Here is a 22,681-nt window from a genome sequence, read left to right on the forward strand (position 1 = left end):
GGAACTGCCTGTCTTTATTTTCCTAAGCACTAGGATTGTAGGTGCTTACAGTTGTATCCTGACTTTTTACACGAGTGCTCAGGAACTGAAGTCAGTTCCCGAACTGAACTAACTGAACTAAAATGTTGTACAACAAACATTTTACTGGCTGATCCCTCTCTCTAAACATTTGAACTAGACACATTGAAGATAGCTGTGTCTCATATAGCCTTGGTGATGCACCAGAAAGATTGTGGAGATAACGTCAAGGTCCAAAATATCCTCCTTAAGGGGAAATTTTGGTACTGTAATTTACTGGGGGAGGGGCTAAGAGACATGGGCCAGAGAATTCTGGGGTACTGATGATGGCAGAAAGGTTTTAATGTTTTGTTTTTTGTTTTTGTTTGTTTTGCATTAAGAATATGTTCTATAGGATGATACAGATTCTGCCTGCCCCTTTGCAATTGGGTCCTGTCATAGCAAGTGTCTAGCCATGTTTCCTCAAGCGAACAAGAAAAACAGTGGTTAGTTTGGTCATTGTTTACAAATGGAGATGGTGTGTATTTGGGATCACCCATCTGCTCAAGAAGGCAACTTCTTACTTCTAGAGAAAATCCTTAGTGTGTAGCTTGGAGTGGAAGCAGGGGCATTGCCTGCATGGTTTTCAGATATTGTGTTCTGTGCAGCCTAGTCCAATAGGGCTGTAGATGCAGGCTTTCCCCCTGCGGCTGTGCTTGCCTATCTGTGAGTCTACACACGGCATGCTCATGGACTTGTGGCTTGAGGGACTCCAGCCACCCCTCTGAAAGACCACAGGGACTATTCTGAAGTCAGTTTCCAGTTGCTCTGAGCCAGTTTATTTCATTTTTTTCCTTTGGGAAACATCACTTGAGAAGTAGATAGAAAGCTGATCTTAATTCTTCCTTCAACATGACATGCCCTTTTGAAATCGTACAAATAACCGTGTCTGATTGTCATGTTGAATTGCAAGCATGGATGTGAAATGCTCCCTAGTCCGACTGAAGCCAAATATTAGGTCATAAGTCAACATTTTGCAGAGAAACTTGGTACTAGAGGTTGAAAATTTATATCTTTTCATGGGAAAACTTGTTTGCCAGCAGGGGAAAATTACAAAGACTGTTATCTTCCTGTGTGGAGGGAGAGAGATGTGTGTAATTTTGCAACCTGGATTAAAGTCCTTTAAGACTTCTGAGATTGGACTGACCAAGGAATGAGGCCTTGGTATTAATATTTGAATGGTGCTGCAGGTGACAGGCAGTGTGTGACACCGGTGTGTGTCATTTCTTACAAGGCTGTGTGAAAGGCTGCGAGAAGCCAGTTTCCAGTGCAGAAGGTCATATTCTGTCCACAACTATTTCTAACGGAAAGAATCTGCCACGGAAATAAGACAGCTTGGGTTATAGGGACTTTGGGTCTTGAGAATAGAAGCATCCTGCTAGGTGTGGTGTTGGATGCCTAGGCTCTCACTACTTGGGAGGTATAGGTAGGGCGATCATGCCGTAAGACCAGCCTGGCCTATATGGTAAGATCCTTTCTCAAAACCTAACCTCCCCCACCCAAAGGAAAAAAGAAGAATCCTAAGAAATAAAAGTCTGATTTTTAGCATCCATTTGCTTCCTGAAGAAGCTTAGAGGAAATGAAAAGCCAACAAAGGTAGGAACTGGAACAATGCCTTGGACAGTACCAAGAAGCCTACAGCTTGCCTACTTGGCTTAATTTTGTCTATGATGCTTCAGCCCCATTACCAAATCTACAGCCATGCTTTACAGCATCCAATGTGAGCCATCGAGGGAGGGACAACAGGGCAAGAAGAAACTGTGTTCAACAGAGAAAGGAAACTAGGCCCTCCGATACATTAAAGTGTTGTGCAATGTTTTAAGAAAGCCAAGTGACAATGCCTCTTTGGAAGAAGAAAAGCCGTTCACATTCCTTTCGAGTGCCCAAATTTTAGTCCAATTTAGATTCACTGCTCAAGATAGAACTGAATGTCTGCTGTGGAAGGGTTTGGGGGGGATCAGCTAGGGATGCAGTTAGATTCCCAGTGGGAGAATCTGCCACCATCCCTCAGTATGGAAGTATTGTGGCTGGAAACCTGCTCTTGCTAGAGCAAGAGGATCTGATTTAAAGCCAGCCTAGACATCACAGCAAAGTTCTGGTTCAATCCCCTCTGCCAGAAACGGAGAAATTAAAAGGTGCATGTGTGCGTGTACATTGTGCATGAGTGCATATACTTATGCTCATGTAAATGCGGTGAAAGACAAGTGGCAGAAGCCTTGCATGTTTGTAACCATCAGATCCTACTCCATAATGGGCTCTTCCTGTGCCTAGCAAACTCTGGACACGTGCTTTTACTTGGTATTCCATATTGGCGACCTAGAGGCACTGTTTATGGCAAGCAAGACTTAGCAGTCGGGAGGTTATTTATAAAAAACATCACGGTCCCCTCAGCATTTATATTTTCCCCACCCACATGGTATTATGTGCCCCCTAAAGCTCTGGTCTGTAATCTTAATCCCCAAATGTTCCTCTCTGCTCTCCCCAGGGGTGAGTGTACTAAATTGAGAAGCAGGTCAATGTCACTGTGACCTACCTCTAGCTCATTCTCTCCACCTGCTCTATGAACTATAGATGGATCTACTAGGATGAATGGTTTCAATTGGTGGTGTATTTACACATCAAAAATGCTAAGATAATTCATTGTATAGTATGAGGGGCACCACTTAGAGGAGTCCCTGCAACCCAACTATTGAGATGTTGTACTGCTTGAAACTCTGTAGCTACATAGCCATGCTGGGCTTCATGGTGATTTGGGTCTTTCAGGCAAAGAAGGGGAACTACGCCTTTCTGTGGGATGTGGCCGTGGTTGAGTATGCAGCCCTGACAGATGACGACTGCTCAGTGACTGTCATCGGCAACAGCATCAGCAGCAAGGGCTATGGGATTGCCCTGCAACATGGCAGCCCCTACAGGGACCTCTTCTCCCAGAGGTAGGCACAACAAGACAATTCCAGCAGCCTTGGCAGCTATCATCAATGCATTTACTCCTCCCATCTTCCTAAGTACTAGTTATGGACCATTATGTCTTTCTCTATATCTTTTCCTGGGCCCTGCATAGGTACTAGGATGGAAAGAAGTTCATGGTCTCTTTGTAGGAAGACAGTACTGTGGATGGAACTATGATATATGTAGATGATATCAGTGCAGGGTCAAGCAGTGTACCAGGAGTTGGATTGGCGGAAGAAGGCATCTGAAAGGACCCAGAAGGACTTTTTGATAGCTGAGACACATAGGAGTTGGTCAGATAAATGAATAAGTGGGATCTTGGGAAGCCGAACAATCTCTTTTTTTTAAGTATATTTTCAAAGTGTGAGTCATCCATGTGGAGATGCAAAGTAAGAGAGTCAGAGAAGCAAACTGTCTCCATCTGCATCACAGTGACCTGATGGGGCCTGTGGACTTTGGATCACATTTCCTGGTTGAATGAGATAAATGCTGCTATCCTCTGGGGCAAGAGATGGACCTGGCCCTTTGTTGTTAGGAGAAGCCAAGCTCTCATTTCCTTTCTTCCCCATTCTCCCCACATCAAAAGTAGGCTTCTGGGTTTCTGTGCCATCTTCTGAGAGTTAATTAGTTCTGATTTCTTCTCATTAATATTAGGGAAACACAGGAGCATTGCAGAGAAAGAGGAGGGATGATTAAGTAGACAGGAAGTTTTCAACTGTGTTGAACTAAATGGATGTCTTTATCAGAAACCAATACAGCATGTGTACTTTGTCCTTGTGTTTCATTTCCCATGTGATCGTTGGTATGAGTTTGTCTCTTGAGTCTGCTTAGGTCTAGACTATTGGCCATGAAAGTTCCAAACTGCTGTTCTTCCTTAGAATAACAATATCTCCTTATTCCATGCTGGTTCTTTGTCATATCAGTTTATATGGTCTGAATAATCTGGATTTAAGCACAGAGGGTAGAACTGAAGGCTATTGATAAACTCAATGCCCATTTTCTTGCAGCAGGTTTACTAGCCAAGGCTTTTGCCTCTTAAGAGGTCTAGCCTCAGACCCTCAGATTGGACATATCTGTGATGTGGCATCCTTCTGAGGAAGGAATTAGAATTGAGGAGATTGAGGAAGTTCTAAGGGAAGGCTCTGCGTTGGTTCATCAAAACCCAACAAGAGAGGGCAGGAACGTTGTCATAAAGGAGTCCATTCAGAGCCAAGCTAAGGGATAACCACCAGTTGCCTGATTAACACATGAGTTGCAGCATTTGTGTGTTATCCACTTCAAGAATGTCCAGATGGATCCAGGAGAATTGTTGGAGACCACCTGCTTTCTAACCTGTAATCCAGGGAGAAAGGGAGAAAGCTCAGTACCTTATGCTTTTTCTGCACCCAGTTCTCCTGAGTTCCAGTCCAGCACTGGACCATGTTACTATTGGACCTGCAAACCCTACCACCTGTCCTTTTCTAGATTTATAGATTGGATCCTCTTCCTCAGGATCAGCTAAGCATCAGATTCACCAAAGAAGTCTGAGAAGTAAGGTTTGCAACCAATGTAGTCAGTGTTGTGCTTGCGAAACTTGGTGAGGGTATAGGAACAGCTAAGGTAAATGTGGCTTTAGGTTTTCTCCAGAACTTCAAGCACACATCCCATTCCTTGCTTTGCCCTCTGAAGTGGAGAACAGTGATAAGAGAGAAAGAGGTATCTTTCAGCTCTTCAAATTAAATGTGTGAAAAATGATGGCTTCTCTTTGGGATTCAGAATACAATGGCATTTCTGAAGTTTATGCATGCTGATTTTTAATAGATAGGACTTTCAGGGTGATTGCAGAGACCATCAACCTGCAAACAACTTTGTAGAGCAGATGGTAAGGCAGTCCATAGGGTGAGTGGAACAGTAATACCCAAACAGCCGATGAGTCTCAAGACAGTGCTCATGGATGTATGGGACCCATTAGTGGGAAGTTAGAGGCCCCTGAGCTAGCCTCTAACTTCTGTAAGTCTGTGGAAATAAGTGTCAATATACTAGGAACAGAAGAAAGCAGATGTTGACTAGGAAGCTTGAGTCTCTATAGTGTTGTCAGATAGACTCAGGGCAATAATGCAGTTAGGAATACCGAATTGGGTCAAAGGAAAAGTGAAAATCCTCAAGGTGGAGAAGACAGAGGTGAGTCAGGAGAAGTGGTGTTGCTCCCCTCTATTACCAATAGCTGTGTTGTATGCTGAAGGACTTAGATATTCTTTATGTGGCTGCATTGGTTAAAGACCACAGCCAGCATGTGGTCTCCCTCCCATAGCAGTCATCACCATAAAAAATGCGAACTTCCCAGGGTCTATGTATTTCTTGCAAGAAATAATTTTTCCATCTTAGTTATATCAGAAGATTATGTATTCAGAGGACTGTTCTAACCTTCTGCAATATTGTCATGTGTTTCCATGGCATAGCCTCCCCAAGAACTGGTCACATCCCTCCTTCTAACAGGCAGGCATCTGCCTCTTAGGGGAATGTTTCAGTCTTTATTTCTAACTTTCTGTTATTATTAGTTCTAGAAGAGGTTCTGTAGCATATTGCAAGCCCATTGTGAGCTGTCTTTATCTTGACTGTGCCTCAGAAAAATGAAGTGGGGTGCTTCAGAGGGCAACACACTGTGCCATTTGAATAAGGGTCTGCATTGTATAAGTAGTAGATTCCAGGCTTATCTAGAATATCTGTGGTTTCCTTTCCCTTCATTTTAGGAGTCAAGCTATTTGCTTGCTTTGACAGAGGCTAGGATGTAGATGTAAGCGTATATGGTGTGTGTTATGTGTTGTAACAGTTTTGCAGACCACAGGATGCAGAGTGGGCAGTCAATAAACATTTAGCAACTTAATAGCCATTTATTTGAGCACCTACTGTGTAGCAGGCTCCACAACCATTGAATAAAGGAAAGCACCTGCAATTATATCTGTCTAGAAAATAGAAAAACTGGCCTCAGGAAATGGCTCTTATCACTCTGGTTCCTCATAAGTAGGAGTATAAATTGTTATAGTGCACATTAGGTTAGCCTTATTCTTGAAGGCATTTTGTACCCATGACTTGTTGCTTCTACATTAATACTATCATATTTTGTTGGTTTTTTTTATTCTGTTTTCCTGTAAATTGTCATATATTCTTCCTGAAATAAGACATGCCATAAAAGATACATACAATTATGAGGAGAAAAGGTCAGAAAATTTAAGCAGCCCACCTGATGTTGCCCAGAAATGTTATGTATATTTCTTGCTATTCCACTTTAAGCTCCAGGCAGACCAAGCTACCAGCCCCACCCAGGTACACACACACACACACACACACACACACACACACACACACACACACACACACACACACTGTAGCTTATTTTTATATTGCTTTAGCTTAATGGTTGAACTCTTCTAAGCTTCCCCGGCTACTGCACCCTTCTTTTCACTCCTAGCTTAGCACCCTAAATCTATGCTCAGCTTAGTTATATTTCTAACCTCCTGACTGCTTCCCTAGACTCAGTAGGGAAATTAGCCAATAGGCACTCTACTGACATGACTGGTGGCTTTTCTCCCTATGAATCCTGGCTAATCCTTTTCCTTTCCTGCATCTGCTAGCCTGCCTGCAGGAAAACTGGAAGTCCTGCCTATTCCGCCCAGCTCATTGGCCACTAGCAACTTTCTTGATTGATCAAGAACCATTTGGGAACTGGACCTTCAGTGTTCACATACAGATTCCCAATCTAGGCATCAGAACCATTCCCTAGACAGAGTGTGAAGAGATCAGGCCCTACAGACTGTCCCAGGTCTTAGTATCTCCCAGGCCAGAACTTGACCTTTGGATAATAGCAAGTTGTTACAGAAAGAGCATGGCCTCCCAGATCACTAATGGCCCAGAGCTGAAGAAAACCATTGATCCTTTCTAATTACAGCTTTGGGCAAATCAGGTAGATTCTGTGCTGAGGCCTTCAGGAAATAAAACAGATATATTAAGTGTTGCTCTGCATGCAGTTAGGCAGATGAAGCAGTATGAATGATTTGCCCCTACAGTGTTCTCTCAATAAGAGGTAGCTCTTGCAAAGAGTGACCTAAGAAGAAGTTGATGATTATGGCCATCTGACCACACAACTACTAACTAGCTTTTATGGATGCTGTTACTGTACTCATTGGATTATAACCTAATGGACACTAAAAATGAGTACCTTTATTCTCAGATATTGATGATGAGGGGGTTAGGGTTGAGAGGTTCAGAGTCTGGATTAAAACTAATCTCCATCAGTAAAGAATTGTATTTATAAATACAAAGCTCTGGAGTTCAGCTACTAGCCTCCTCCTGAGCCCTGTACATCTGCATATCAGCTTCTGTAACGTACACTAAGCTCACCCTTCTTTTCTTAGCCACCAGAGACTTAACAAAGGCCACATGCAGTTTTCCTGGCCTGAGTAATGCCATGCATGATAGTTAGAAGGACTCTGTAGCTGCTCAGTTCATCATGCCACACACAATTACAGAGAGGTGTGATTTTCAGGGACATTCCAAAAACAGCAACAAAATACACAAATGTACCTGTAAATCCTGTTGTGTTCTGGGCATGGTCACATTCTAAGCCTTTTGGGATTATCATTGCCCTGAATTATTTGCTGGATATTTTTATAGTTTCACCAGGGCCCTTTTAATCTTCAGTTTGTTTTCATTATTCAACAATACATTCACACATTCGTTGACAGAATAAATATCTGCTAACAAGTAGCTTTTGTTTTGATATCTACTAAGCTTGCACATGGAAAAACATGGAAAGTTGCTACTCTATTCAGTAAAATGGGAACCATGGATCTATGAGGCTAAGTGGAACTTGGCCCTCATCTAATAACACAGATGAGGTCAAATCCTACTCTGTTCTTAGCCAGGTCCTTCCCTGATAGTAAGGGGCTACTACAGGATGGATCCATGATACAGACACATCCAGGGGTACTCTCAGGCTGGTGCCCTTTTTGTTCTTAAGATGTAGACCCATATATGGTATGCAGGTCCAGACTCAGACCTGTAGATTTAGATCCATGGCAGAGACTACACAACTATCCAATTGAACTTCTGCTGTTCACTAACTGCACATACCCAGAACTCAAGGAAGTCACTGAATTATGAGCTAAATACATCTCCATGGACTAGACTCAAGGACTACTCTTCAAATAGAAAGGCTTCCCTACTTTGAATCTGGAAACTACCAGTTATATCTGGCTGGTTCATTGTGTAGAGCCCAAGAAGTCACAAAACACCACAGTGATACTAGCTGCCACCATGAGGAATTGTCCTACCATTATGCACCCAGACTCCCTCACTCACCTTGGGTAGAGATCGCACCTCAGACTACCCATTTCACTGTCTTCATCCTATGCCTCACTCTTCCTCACTCTCCTCTCTACTTCTCTGTTGTAGCTGCTTAATTACAATTATCCCTTTGCAACAGACAGAATATTGACACATATTCCTGTATCAGTTGATATCAACCTCAAAGTGACCATGGGAAGTATTTCACCTCTTCATGCCTTGATCTCCTTCTCTGTAAAATAACACAATGGAAATCAATTCCAGAGGGTTGGCATTAAGGATTCAGAAAGATCTTGTAAGAGTATAGCTACACGCTGCATCAGAGACAACTAGACGACCGCAAGACACTTCATGGTTCATCTTCCTTTAGTTTCACTGTGCCTTTGTCTCCTCATAAACTCCTCTTTAAGCATCCAGCTTAGAACCCCTGACATGTGTGGCTTCCTGGCACTTCTACTTCATTTCCTCCTGTTTGCCACAACTAATGTCATTACACTGTGGGCCTCATTGTTTTAGGGCTGGTGTTTGTATCTTTAGACAATAAGCTTAGCAGCATTGAGCATCGTTCAATGCAGACTCTTCTTAAACCAAATGGAATAAGAAAGGATAACAGGAATCCTACTAGGACAGACAAGACAGAAAAGTGGAATTTCTATTTTCCAAATTGGATGGGACAAAACATGTTTTAAGATTTTGGATTTTATGGGGCTTAAGTATAAACATGAAATTCATTTATGTTTCATATGTATTATATACATATAGCCTTATGTAATCTTATATAATGTTTTAAATAAGTTTCTGCATAAACAAAGTTTATTTTATTGACATATAAGAGAATGGATGTGGAATTTTCCATTTGTGGTATTATATAGATCCTCAAAAAGTTTCAGATTTTGAAGTATTTTGGATTTCAGACCCTGGAGTTCAAGATGTGTGACTTTCAGATGTTAACCTTTGACTGATAGCAGTTTTATGACTGTGAAGATGCTAGGTGTGCATTCTGGGGTTTGCCTTACTCTTTTCTGTGTGTCCCAAGTTTATCCTGAGAACTCGTTCTACAATCCACATGAGGAGCCTAATAAGCTTCATCACTGAACCACTGGTTGAGGAGGGAGAGGAAAAACATGTCATTATATGTTCCCAGAAAAGCAGTCTGTGTGCAGGCAGTGTGTAGAGCACACTGTGGACTCTGAGACTTGCTATGATGACAGTAAGCACGGCAGGCCAGTGATGGGGCCAGATAGCTAAGCTGAGGAAGTCAATGGCTATGGCTCACCTGTGTTGTGTCTTGCAGGATCCTGGAGCTGCAAGACACAGGGGACCTGGATGTGCTCAAGCAGAAGTGGTGGCCACACACAGGCCGCTGCGACCTCACCAGCCATTCCAGTGCACAGACTGATGGTAAATCCCTTAAGCTGCACAGCTTCGCTGGGGTCTTCTGCATTTTGGCCATTGGCCTCCTTCTCGCCTGCCTCGTGGCTGCTCTAGAGTTGTGGTGGAACAGCAACCGGTGCCACCAGGAGACCCCCAAAGAGGTTGGTGTCTTCATAGCCTCGCCATGTCCGGTGGCAGGGTGTCTCCCTGGGCCATTTATTTGGTGGGTGGTTTTCTTCCAGATGGTATTTATCTGAGTCATTTTGTCTGGACACAGCAGCCTTGATATTGGGGGAATATGTCATACTTCATTTTGTTTTTAAATAAATAGAGAAAATGTAAGGGATGTTTACATGTTTGAACAAAGTGCCAAAGGACCGGCCAAGGGCACTAAAGTCCTGTATTTATCTATAGAGCAGGTACAGCATGGGCAGCACCAGAGAGCCCTTCCCCACCCTGCCCCGCTCATGTGCTTCCACCCTGACCTGGAGAGACCACCTGTAGGGTAAGAGAGGAGCCCGCATTCCTTCTTGGTTCTCTTTGGTGTCTCACACAGAGCAGTAGGCCCAGTGACCCCAGGAAGGCTTCCCTGAGTCCCTTGTCGCACTGCCTTTCCTCTCACCCTTGTTTTCACAAGGTGTAGCCTTGCCACCATGGGACATACTGATGCTCTGTCCAGGCTCTAGCTTCTGGGTACTTCTCTCACTTTGTGACACCAACCAGTGCTGATTCTGTCCCTTGACATGTGCATCCTATTGGGTTATTTGTTCTTCAAGGCCACTTTCTGATTTTGTTTTTGAAATGAACTCCTGTAAGGTAGTTCCCCTAAAGGAGGTGTCAAAAAGTGCCACTTTGTGCTGATCCTCCGCCAACAGAAACATACACATAGGCATCTATGAGAAAGCCTAGGCTCTTCGTCCATTTCTAGTCGCTGCTTGTTGCACACACCCTGGCTTCATCAACAATCAGACTTCAGCTTAGAAATTCTGCAGAGATCCTGGAGATAAATCTTAAATAGGAAGTCATAAAAGCAACGGCATTCTGTCTAAAGGCAGTCCTGATTCAGAATTTTGCCTGATATTCCTTGTTTTGTTTTTACTGGAGGCCAAGGTAACACAGGTTCATTAATTGGCTTCAGAGCTGGGAGAGCAAGGAGAAAAGCAAAATAAACCAGGGAGGAAATACAAGCAGGCAGGAGAGGGCAGAGCGGGATGATCTCACTTAGCCTGGTCGGAGCTGAGAACTGCTACCATTGCACAGCGGCAGCAGCTCAGCCTGGCACCTGTTTCTGAGATTGGCCATGATTGGCTGACTGTTCTCTCATCCATCAATCCACAAGGGAGTCCCTGAGGAGGAAGGCAATGATGATCCCCTGCCCCTTGGACTCACCACTCACATTTCAGGCAGTAAGCTTGGTGCTTTTCCTGTGGATGGCTGGTACTGCTGAGTCAGCACCAAAGTGTCCTCCTGACATCATCTGTCTTCCCCTCAGGCCTTCCTAAATCTCCGTGGAAGGAAAAGAAGGGAGGGAGGGAGGGAAGGAACGAACGAATGAACGAATGAAAGGAGGAAGGGAAGGAGGGAAGAAAGTCTGTCTTTACCCTAATGGCTCTCCTGTCAATCCTAAAGTATAGGAGGGAAAGATGGGAAGTTTAAGGAAAACTCACTGAAAAGAGCAGTTAATGACTCTATTCCAAATTGTATTTTGTTAAGTTTGGAAATGGTTACATTTTTTAAAAAGTTCCAGAAAGGACCATGACCTCCTATTGAGCAGATAAGCAAAGACCCCAGTGTTTTCTGCAACTGTGGAATCCTATCAGTTCCCTGGACATCAAACACAGGACACCTTGCCAACAATCACGACCCTACATCTTTACTTACAAGAACATCTTCAGTCAGACAGGTTGGGTGGTCCCAGAGCTCCTCTGGATGGGTGCAGGGAAGACAGGACAGGCAAAGGAATCATTGATTCAGCCATTGCATTCCTGCCTGTGTGGTTTTGTTTGAGGTCATGGCTTTGTCCTCAGTCAGCCTCTTAATTTCCCCTGTACAATTTCCCATATGTCAGGAGCAAAGGAGGATTGTTTGTTGTATAAGTCCGTTTCAGTGACATGGATCTGTGTCTCTTGGCTGATGTGAGCAGGGACATGGGATTGAGTTCATTGTGGTTTTTGAACTGGGAGGCCTTGTCTGCTTTCATTTTTATTCCTTTAGAGCCCCTAGTGTTGTGGTCATACAGAATTAGAGAGGGAGGGAAACAGAAAGAGAGAGAGGGGGAGGAGAGAGTGAGAGAGAGAGAGAGAGAGAGAGAGAGAAGAAGAAGGAGGAGGAGAAGGTGAGGAGGAAGAGGAAGAAGAAGGAGAAGGAGAAGGAGAAGGAGAAGGAGAAGGAGAAGGAGAAGGAGAAGGAGAAGGAGAAGAAGAAGAAGAAGAAGAAGAAGAAGAAGAAGAAGAAGAAGAAGAAGAAGAAGAAGAAGAAGAAGAAGAAGAAGAAAGAAGAGAGAAGAGAGAGAGGGTAGAGAGAGAGAGAAAAGAGAGACAGGAGAAAAAGAAGAGAGAGGGGGTGATAGAGAGAGACAGACAGACAGAGTCAGAGAGAGCAAGATAGATACAGAGACAAAATTGGAAGGTGCAAGCAAAAGGAGAAGACAGAAGATGACTTGCTTGGGAAGAACACACTGTTTGCCTCTTTCTTGCCAGCACCTTTTCCTACTTTCTCACTTCTGCATAAATCTGCATCCTCTGATATAGGGGAATACACTTCCAGCTTGTGTTTCCACAGTGTGGGCCTCCTTGCCTGGCTGTCAGTCCAGGAGAATGCAGAAGACAAAGGGGCAGCACAGTAGCTGCTCTCCACCTTCCCCTCCTATTCAAATGGGCTACATGAGAACCTTTCCCCGGTTTCTATAGGTCCCCAACTTCCAGTTGAAGTTTATCCCACATTCCTCCTTTGCTTCCTTGCAATCTTGGACAGTCTTCTCCCTCCCAGGATACTTCTCACCTTTAGGGCAGCTGCAGCATAGCTCACCATCCTCCATCCTCTATATCGGGCTGTTCCTCCATAAGCAGTAACAGCCAAAGAGGGGCCCCATCCTATCCAGCACATAGTAGGGCCATGGTGTTAGGGTGAGCAATGAAGATTATTGGGGCTTGAGGATGTTAGTGTGGAGAGCTGAGAAATCGGTAGAAGTCATTGAGCTGGAGATGAGCTGGGAAAGTTGTATTATGGACAAGGTAAACAAAGGGTTAACAGGAAGTAAGGGCCTGAAGGAGAAGCCAGTAGAAGAGTCTGAAGGCAGAGGATGGGGTCTCCTTCCTGTGTCTCAATGCTAGGGTGAGGGGTTTGAGCCTGTCCTCTAGGAGCAGAGGATGAACCTGAAATGGCAATGGTTTAGAATTATATCTGTAAAACTGAGGTGAAATAATGAAGGTATTTAATTTAGATCCCCTTCACCTTGCTGCAGCCCATGTTTTATGGAGCAGCATTACAATTAGATGAGGCTATCTGGAAACTCTTGGAATGTTTCGTTTTGGGATGCCGGCTATATTTCTTTAGAGCTGAAAACCTGCCTTTGGGTGGAGCCCAAGTGTGTTTAATGGGTTGTGCTGCAATGTCTTCAGAGTTTAGACACCTTTTTGGGGGAAGAGTAGTAATGTGCAATCAACCTCTTAATATTCATGTGCATTTGAGCTCATATATTTTCGGAGGAATCAGACAATTATGTAGTTATCCAATGCAGGTGAGTGCACCAAGCTCTCGGGGATGCAGCTAAGAGCCACCCGCTAGATTTATGGGGGATGTGGAGTCGTTGCTCTGAGGATGAAATATTCATGAAATACAGATGAGAACTGCAGAAATGGGAGCTGACACGAGGAGTGAAGGATGACTCATCCATCACTGGGCTGCGAGTTGGAATTCTGGTTTCTCCCTGTCTTGCTGGCCCTGCACCATGTTTCCATAGCAGACGGGGGCTGATGGAGGGCAGAGAGGGACAGTGTAGCAGTAACCCCTTTCTTCTGACCTAGGGACCAGCATCTGGGTGGATGCCCTCCCTAGGGGTGAATAAAGACTGGGAGGTTTCTCTTTAATTTCATACCCTGCTTTACCTCCACTCCTTTGCTATACAAATTGCACACTCTCTTTTTAACCCTTGTCAACAACATTTAAGGAAGGCTTCCTTATTACAACTCAGAAATGACAGAAAACAAGGCTGGCATATGCGTAATCATCTGCATTCCTGTACCCACTGCCTCCTATCGGCGGGCTTGTCACAGGGCAAGGACACTGGGCTTTCTCGAGATGTACAGAGTCATTAATTTCTACAGAACATCTTCCGGAACATTTTTAAAAATAAGGGATGAGACTCATTTTTTTTCCTTGGGTCAGATTCTAGAAAAGCATTCTTTAACCCTGGCTTATTTCTTCTGTTAAAAATTGATACTAGCTGTCAGACAGTTTAGTGCATTACAGCAGTTAGTCCAGTGCCAGTAAGAAGGCATTGAACACCTGTACACGGTTGAGTATCTTAGAATCAGGTCCCTGATGAAGCCTTCTTTGCCTGTGACCATTGCCCGTCTCCTTTCCTATTGGTAACTTTTTACCTCTTCTGCTTCAAGGCCTGCAATACCTCCTTACTTCTGCATCTGAATTGCTTTGCCCACTCTCTGGAACCCAGGAGCTCTTGTTAGGGGCTGATGAATATAATTGAGGTATCGAACATTTTCTATATGCCAGGAACCAGAGATGAATGTTTTACTAAGAACATTAGCTCATCTGGTTGTAGGAGCTCAAATGTACTTATTGAGTGAACGAAACAGTCTGGCCTCCTATAAAGGAAATGTTATTAAATGTTAAATTGTTGTATAATCATTGCAGCTGGATCAATGGCTTTCAATTCTGGCTGCATTATTAGAGATGATTAATTCTGGAACTTCCATTGGGTCATAGTAAGAAGATCTAGAAAACTATAGTTTTCAGTCTCCGCGTTTGTTTCTGATAGCTTACCAAGGATTAAAACTGCCCATCCTTTTTCTATCAAGGTGTGCAAGAACCTTCCATGGTGAGGAAGGTGAGCCTGGTGTGGTAGGAAAGAACACCAGTGTTGGATCTAGGTGGACATGGGTACTGTTCTCAGTGCTGCACTCCATGGGTCACCTTGAGCATTATCTCTCCACTGGGAGAGTCTCAGCTCTTTCCTTTGGGTCCTGCCATTCCCATCTGTTGGGTAAAGTGCTTTTTTCTTCCCTCTCATTTCCCTGCCAAGAAATACTTGTAGGGGAGGTGATTGGACACTGTCCCACAATGCTTTAATGAGTGACCAATCAGCCCCTGGGCTCATTTTCTTGTCTTGCAATTCAACCTCTTTGTTTTCATACAATCACAACACCCAGACCCAAACCCAATTGTTAGCACACTCGAAGAGGATGGTGTTGTTCCTGTCCATTGGGGTTCAATTACTACCTGGTGGGTCTCAATGGTACTTGGAGGATGCTTCCAACAATCATCCGGGTCAGTCAGGAAGTCCCTGAGCCCTAGTTTTGTTCCTGCTTACCTTAAGTAGGAACTGTTGGATTCCAAACAAAGTCAGTTCTAATGAGTCCCACATGTAACAAGCTGTTACACAGATGATAGTTTAGTTAATTACCGTTTTTCAATATACTGTATTATTTCCACAGTGGTGAACAGCGGCTTAATTACAGAACTTTATCTCTGCCTGAGAGAGGTCCTCTGGTAACCTCTGTTTCTGCATTTGCCATCACGCTTAACATGGTATGAGGAATTCAGAGCTGGAATCCAGGCAGTTTGTAGGTAAATGCAGTCAATGAATCCTAGGTCATATTCAGGGGTGTTTGACTAGGTCACTTACCTATGGTAGATTAATGAAGGCAGCCCTAAGTTCCCAGGTCTCTTTCCATGACTGTCATTACCTGGCTGAACACTAAAGCCTTGGAATAATGAGGATGTAAACTGATGTAGTTCACATAAAAAAGCCCATTATTTCATTTGCATAACATCATAGAATACATCATTTTGTCAGAAAGAAGGATTGTTATTCAAATCACTCTTGCCGCTTTCCTTGCTTACGCTGATGACTTCTTCCTTCCTTGGCCAGAGACATACAAGGTCTGAATGGACATGACCTTGTGTGTGCTAAATCTGTAGCCCCAGGTGATACCAGAGAATACATCTTCAAAGGCCCCAAACCTGGTGGTTTTGCACTTCTTGCCCCTTAATTCTGGCTTTTAGACTAAGCAGCAGGCATGGGCAGCTTAAGGAGTGAAGACTCTGAGGCAGGCTGCATTCATTTCCCAGGGAGGTCAGGATGCATTTAGAGTAGCTCCGCTCCTTTTTTCATAGAGTTAACCAACCAGTGCAGGAGACTTCTGATGAGGCCCTCTTCTCCTAGGGCTTAGCTAAGTCTTGGTGCTCCTGGGATAATGGAATTTGAATAGAAAGAGGTCCTACTGATTTGAGAAAGCTGGATTCTTGACAGCCGTTTGGCATGGGAAGCTCTGTCTGGAAAATGTGTTCAATTGGTGTGAACATGTTCTGTGCATCCTGACACGGAGAGGTTAAAGGCTAATAGATAACCACAATTGGGAGTTGATTTGCACTGCGCGGCTTCACACTCCTTGCAACTGATTCATCCATCCTTAATTTGTGGCAGGGAAAAAAAATACACTAGGTTAAGAAACTATTCAAGATCTTTCCATCAGATATACAGGAATAGCGAGCCAACACAAATCAGACTTGACGTTTTAGCTGTTGTTGCTGACTGTAGTGGTGGTCGTGGTGGCAGCAACAGTGGTGCACGCATGCGTGTGCACCTGCAGAACTTTTAAATTTTATGTAACCCTGTTTATCATATCATGGGCCTATTTCTTTAATGCTATTAGGGTTCAATCAGAAAAATAAAACATGCTCTCCGCCGTGTTCTCATTTTTATTTTGATTTTTTTTATTCTTTTTGATTTTTTTAATTTTTTTTTTTTTAGATTGAACTTGAAGGTTGAGTGGGTCTTGAGGTGAGGGAAGATCTCGGAGGAGTTGGGGAAGGGGAAAGATTATGATCAAAATATATTATGTGAAATTCTCAGCATATAAATAAAAGCAAAAAGGAGTATCCATTCCTTGGGTGAGTCTTTATCCTAAGTACTTTGATGGTGCATGACCTAACAGCCACATTAAAGGCTAAGTTATTACCTGTGTCCTACTTCTATCCCAGACCACCACTGCTTCCCATTTGGGCGTTGGATGTCAGTGCTGAAGGCATTGAACTAAAAGGCCTCTCCCTCCCACCCCTGTTCATATTCTTTTCTCCACAGGACTTTGGTTGGAACACCCCACTAAGCTATATTTGTTCTCTGGCACTGAGTACAAAGTATTGTCTCTTTACAAAAGATTCTCAAATTCCTAAATCCCTAGGGCATTCTTATACAGGAAGCTATCCTTTCTCTCCAATGCCTGAAAGACAGCACACACCTCCTGATCAGCTGCCTGGGCCAGGACTTAGATGCTGCTTAGTAACTGGTCTGGACTTTCCCTATAGCTGCTCAGAATCCAGAGTAAACAGATCTGAAACCAAGACAACTTGCTTCCAGCCTGTTGCAAATTAGTCCATGGTGCAACTTAATTTACTGCCATTCCAAATGGGTCTCTTACAGTGCCGAAGAGAAAACAGAAAGGAGGAAAAGTTGCTTATGCAACTAAGCAGTTCTTTGAAGGGGACTCAGAAACATCACTCGATAGCATTCTTTCTATGGAAACCATAGGCTCTAATAAGGGTACCCGGCTCTTCTAGACTTCTAAAGTTGTGCTGGCTGCAAAGGAGAGAATATTGTTGCCTCAAACCCTGAAAGCCCCTGAAACTCTATCTCAATGTCTCTACCTTATAGCCTTCCTTATGCCTTTATACATTTTTTTGGGGGTGAAGATGGTGGTGTAAATACCTTCACCAGCTGAGTTGTGGCACTGACTTTGGTTAGGGCAGACAAAGGGGTCATATCCCATAGCCAGAGCAGCAGAGGAGACCATTGCAACTGTGAAAGGCTGAAGGAATAAGTTTCCTGATGAGTAGGGCCAGGCTTTGTCCTGATGCCCAGGCCCTGAGGCCACAGAAGAGAACGGTGGGGATGGCAGAACTGCTGTGGGACGATACTCCAACCATTCTCTGTCTGAGTCCATCTGCTCTGTGGGAAATGTTACCTGCCACCACCACACTATTATAAAAGGAAGATAGCTATTTCCACAAAACTCCCAAAACCAAATGAACTGTAGATTATTTAAGAAGTTACCAATAGTGATAGAGTCCAAGATACTAAAGCCTCAAATATTAAATATAAAATAATACTATAAAATTTTTATATGAAGAAAGAAAAAGGTTTTCTTTTATATAAGAAAAGAAAAAAAACTCCTCAAAAACAGCTAAGTCATACATTAAGGAGAAATTTTTACAGAGCTACCTCAACCACATTATAAAATAATTAAACAAATAACTTGAATTTGGTTTACTATATCTACAAATTATTCTTAATTTCTGTGGTTCAACTATGATGTTTCGCCTTTACCATCGTACAAAAGCAACATGCAATCAGCAGAAATTAATTCTTCAGAGTTTCAGTCTTTTCTTGGGCAAGTACTATGTGGTCCTATTTTCCGACAGGACTGAGAAGCAGCAGAGAGCCACCCTCCTAGACAGCTGCCAAGTACCAGCGGAGAGTACCAATCCTCCATGCCATTGTTGCTAAGTGAGGATGCCTGGTAGTCAAGGCATTTACATTGTTGACTCATGGTATTTTCAATTTACAGTGAGACTGTTAGGATTTAACATTGTAAGTTGAGGAGCATCTACAGCTCTTTCCAGTTGGAAGGAGCTGACAAAGGAATGCCAAGAATGGTCTGGAGCTAGGCAAAACAGAGGATAACACCTCCACCCATTTCCCTACCCTTTTCCTATGGCATTTGCTACTCAGAGGTATTCTTATTTTCGAAGTAGCTTCCAGGCACTGATGAGCTCAGTTATACCCCTGGGAGGCTGTAGATCGCTGGCATCATGGGTGTTTTTCAGTGTCTATTCAATTACTTCCAACGTCATTTCCATTTATGACACCAAGCCAATTTCCATAGTGTTTCCTCACTCTCTGACCAGTGTGCTCCCTGTTATTCAGTGTCTTCCTAGCCTGAAATGAGTACTTCATTGTCTTATGGAAATTGCCAGTTTTCTTGCCTTGGGAGATGATCTGGAAACCACAGAGCGTGTCTTAGCAGAAGCGAAGAACAGTGTGCCAGCTGTGAACTCATGGACATTTAGACAGTAATGATTTACTTTCCCACAAGGCAGGGGGCACTGGCACAAGGAGTAAATTACGGGGTACTTCAGTTCTTTGCCCACGTGAGAAATAGTGACTTGAGTCTTCCTAATATTGACTTTGTGGGTTGGCATCATGTAAAAGGAGGAGAGCATATGGCCTTTGTTCCAAGTGGCCTCCTAATGGGGAGGCCCTGTCCTTCATCCTCATAGGAGCTCAAAGCAATCAATCACTGGGGCAACCTCTGTTTGCATGGTCATTTCTTCTTCCTCTTGGAAGCATGTCAAGGCTTCTACATCTCTGGATATTTTTAAGATACCTACAACATAAACAGGGGTTCTATTCCTTGATCTGACATATGCTTTGAGCACCAGAAAACTGGCAAGATTGTATTTTAGAAATGAGCTTTGACACAGTATTTTTCTTGGAATCTGAAATCAGAAAGGGCCAGCTGTAGCCACCATCTTGCCTGAAATATTGGTACCCACAGAGGCCCAAATAGTACTGCAGCTCCTACCCTTGTTTGAGAGATGGTATAGCACGTTTCCTAGACAGTTGTCCACTTCACTGGGGTGTGAAGGAGGACTAGAGAAGCAGATGACATCTTCCTTGAGCTCTCAAGCATAGTGATCACCTTAGTTCATTTGAACATTGATGATGCATCAGTTTACTTGAGAAAAATTACTATAGTCATTGTATTCTTTATTTGTACCCCTCAGCAGATAAACCAAAGGTTTTCTGTCATGTCTCCCACTGTGGTGAGTCAGCGTCAAGGGTAAGGCTACCCATTTGGGAAGCCATAAGTCCACTTGACACCTCCCTGTCCCTGCTCCTCCCCACTTAAGTTCCTATGTCCCACCAGATGGGAATATATTTCCCCTCTGGGATGAACTAAAAATTCTACACAGAAAAAAAGTAGGCTGCCAGGTAGGACAGAGTTGCTTTTCCATAGCTTTTGCACATAGCACCCAGAGGTTCTGGGAGCCTCTAATATTCATGGGGTTGGTGGCATGAAGCAATGACATTATTCTAAACCTGACCTTCGTGTAAGACAGGGGTGACAGTATCAAGCCTTGGAGGGATGTGAATTCAAACTGCAAATGCATGGAGCCCATTGGGGGATCCAGACCATTTCCTCTATTTTCCTGGCACTCTATTTATCTCCTCCTGTGTCTGACAGCTCTTCAAAGCATCTTGTTATGGGGTTGCCCCTGGGCATGTGCATTGGGGGTGGGGGAGGCTTCTGATGCCTGCTGTCTGGGTCATTGCTATATATAGATTAGTGTTCTAGCATATGGGTTCCCCAGATAGCTAAGGGTTGACCATCTGATTGAGGGAAGGTGGGAGCAATAGGGGAAACTCTGTATGGCAAGCTCAGTAGGCCTGGTACCTCCAGGTTTCCAAATTTTGAAGCCAGCTGACCTCAGCACACTCTTAGGATGTCCTTTGACCTTCCTGAACTTTCTCTCTCCAGGACAAAGAAGTGAATCTGGAACAGGTGCACCGGCGCATCAACAGCCTCATGGATGAAGACATTGCTCACAAGCAAATTTCCCCAGCATCCATTGAGCTTTCTGCCCTGGAGATGGGGGGCCTGGCTCCAAGCCAAGCTTTGGAGCCCACGAGGGAGTACCAGAACACCCAGCTCTCAGTCAGCACCTTTCTGCCTGAGCAGAGCAGCCATGGCACCAGCCGGACACTGTCGTCAGGGCCCAGCAGCAACCTGCCACTGCCGCTGAGCAGCTCAGCCACCATGCCCTCAATTCAGTGCAAACACAGGTCGCCCAATGGGGGACTGTTTCGACAGAGTCCGGTGAAGACCCCCATCCCTATGTCTTTCCAGCCCGTGCCTGGAGGCGTCCTTCCAGAGGCCCTGGACACCTCTCATGGCACCTCCATCTGACTGTGTCGCCTGCCCTCCTGCCCGCCCACCCACCCACCCGACCAGCAGAGCTTTTTAATACAAGAAAATGACAACACAGACCACACACACACACACACACACACACACACACACACACAGACTCTTTCATTTTTCTTGTACATACGTGTAAATAATGACAGAATGGAGTGGGGTAAAAGTGTATTTTGAATATTCCCAATTTTCGAAGTCAGTAAAAAAAAACAAAACAAAACAAAAACTGTATGAATGACTTTGTAAATTTTGTTCTATATGAATAAAAAGGCAAATTACTTGTGATCATTCTGAAGTGCCAAAGGAGCCCCTGTTCCTGGGCTTTTCTGAGGGCAGGAAGAACCGTCAGAGAAGAAGCTCCTGGCTGCTGAGGAGACGGAAGAAGTGGAGGAGCCCCGAATGCTGCTTGCTGCTGTACACACAGCGTTCCCTCGTGTCCTTTTCTTACGAGTCCCTCATCCTCCTTCAGTGTCCTTGGGTAGATTCAGAATGTGTCTGAGTCTAGAGCCCATGTTGGGTGGGCCCATCTGTTCCCTGAGCTGTAGGGCAACCTGCCCTAGACACGGTCCTAGACAATCAGGCTCAAGATGGTAAGGTCACTGTGTGTCACAGTGTGTAGCATGCAAGTGTCCCCAGGGCCTCAGAAAAGATGCCCATATTGAGGTCACAATCTCTGAGGCTTTGATACCAATGTGTTTGAACAGCATATTGTTGGTCTTTTTTTTTTTTTAACTCTTTTTCTACTCAAAAGAATCAACTAGTAGGAGACTGTAGAAAAGGAGGGCAGACCCCATCGAGTAAGAGGTACGACCTGGTTGGGACATCTTTGGTGAGAGGCTAAGGGATGGAGGGATGTGAATCCAGGTAAAGACTGTTTGCTTGGATTAGGATTCACAGCTCTGAGTGAGAGAAAAGAAGGGTTACAGACACAGAGAATAGGAGTATCATGGTCACAGGTAAAAGTTTCTATACAGAAGAGTTGGTGGAAGGGCAGAGGTGTCTCCAGATGACTGGCAGACTGGGGATAAACAAGAGGGACCACATAGAGAAGAAGCTTGACATTTTGGAGAAGCATAGCTGTATAATGTTTAAAACAAAGTACTCCTCTGCCCTAATGAAGCTATCTGGAGTCCTTAAAGCCTTTAGCTCTTTATGATATCAGCTAACCAGGACCAGATCTTGGCACAAGTCCCTTCTTCAGACTTTACTGCCTTTTCTCCACCAGGAGATTAAATGAACCAGCCCACAGCAGGGATCCTTCAAACTGGGGGCATCTGACAACCTTTGAGATGGTGAATTTGCTGGGAAGTCCTGTTTCATAAAACAAGGCTAACCTAGGGACCTTACCTCTCTATATTGCCTTTTGTGGGGTAAGTAAACTGTAGAACTGGGAATGATCCATCAAGAGGAACCCGAGCTGTGCCATTAAAAGTCCCTTCCTCCCCTGTTGAGGACCGAAGTGTCTCTAATCCCCTACATTGCTGGGATGTAGAACATGAACCCCATCCAGCTTCAAGGGTATGAGGCTCGATCGCCATCACAAATTGAGGTGTTGAGATCTTGGAGAAATATAAAGTCCTATCAATTGCTGATTCTATCTGGACTCATGTAGAGTTAAGTTGAAAGATATATACCCATGAGGGTGATAACTGGCCCAAGGTGAATTTACTTCCCCAAATCCATAATGATGTTAGTGAGGAGGAAGGAATGACTAAATTACACAGTCAGCTAAAAGCACCAGATGAAAAAAGTGTTTCTTG

The 22,681-nt window shown here is 44.0% G+C and overlaps 1 protein-coding gene across 2 annotated transcripts in view; it reads left to right on the plus strand.

Annotated features, from left to right (window-relative positions):
- Positions 1–21,209, plus strand: part of Grid1 (glutamate ionotropic receptor delta type subunit 1) — a 753,495-nt gene extending 732,286 nt beyond the window's left edge. Inside the window, exons 14-17 of one of the 2 annotated variants that reach the window (XM_087589197.1) lie at positions 2,821–2,987; positions 9,620–9,860; positions 10,114–10,204; positions 20,481–21,209. In XM_087589197.1, the coding sequence (XP_087445323.1) occupies positions 2,821–2,987; positions 9,620–9,860; positions 10,114–10,203 (498 nt within the window). In that variant the 3' untranslated portion in view covers position 10,204; positions 20,481–21,209. 2 annotated transcript variants of the gene reach the window in all.
- Positions 21,210–22,681: the final 1,472 nt, after the last annotated feature.

This window comes from Rattus norvegicus, chromosome 16 (genome assembly GCF_021556685.1).
Source record: "Rattus norvegicus strain SHRSP/BbbUtx chromosome 16, alternate assembly SHRSP_T2T, whole genome shotgun sequence".
Taxonomy (NCBI): domain Eukaryota; kingdom Metazoa; phylum Chordata; class Mammalia; order Rodentia; family Muridae; genus Rattus; species Rattus norvegicus.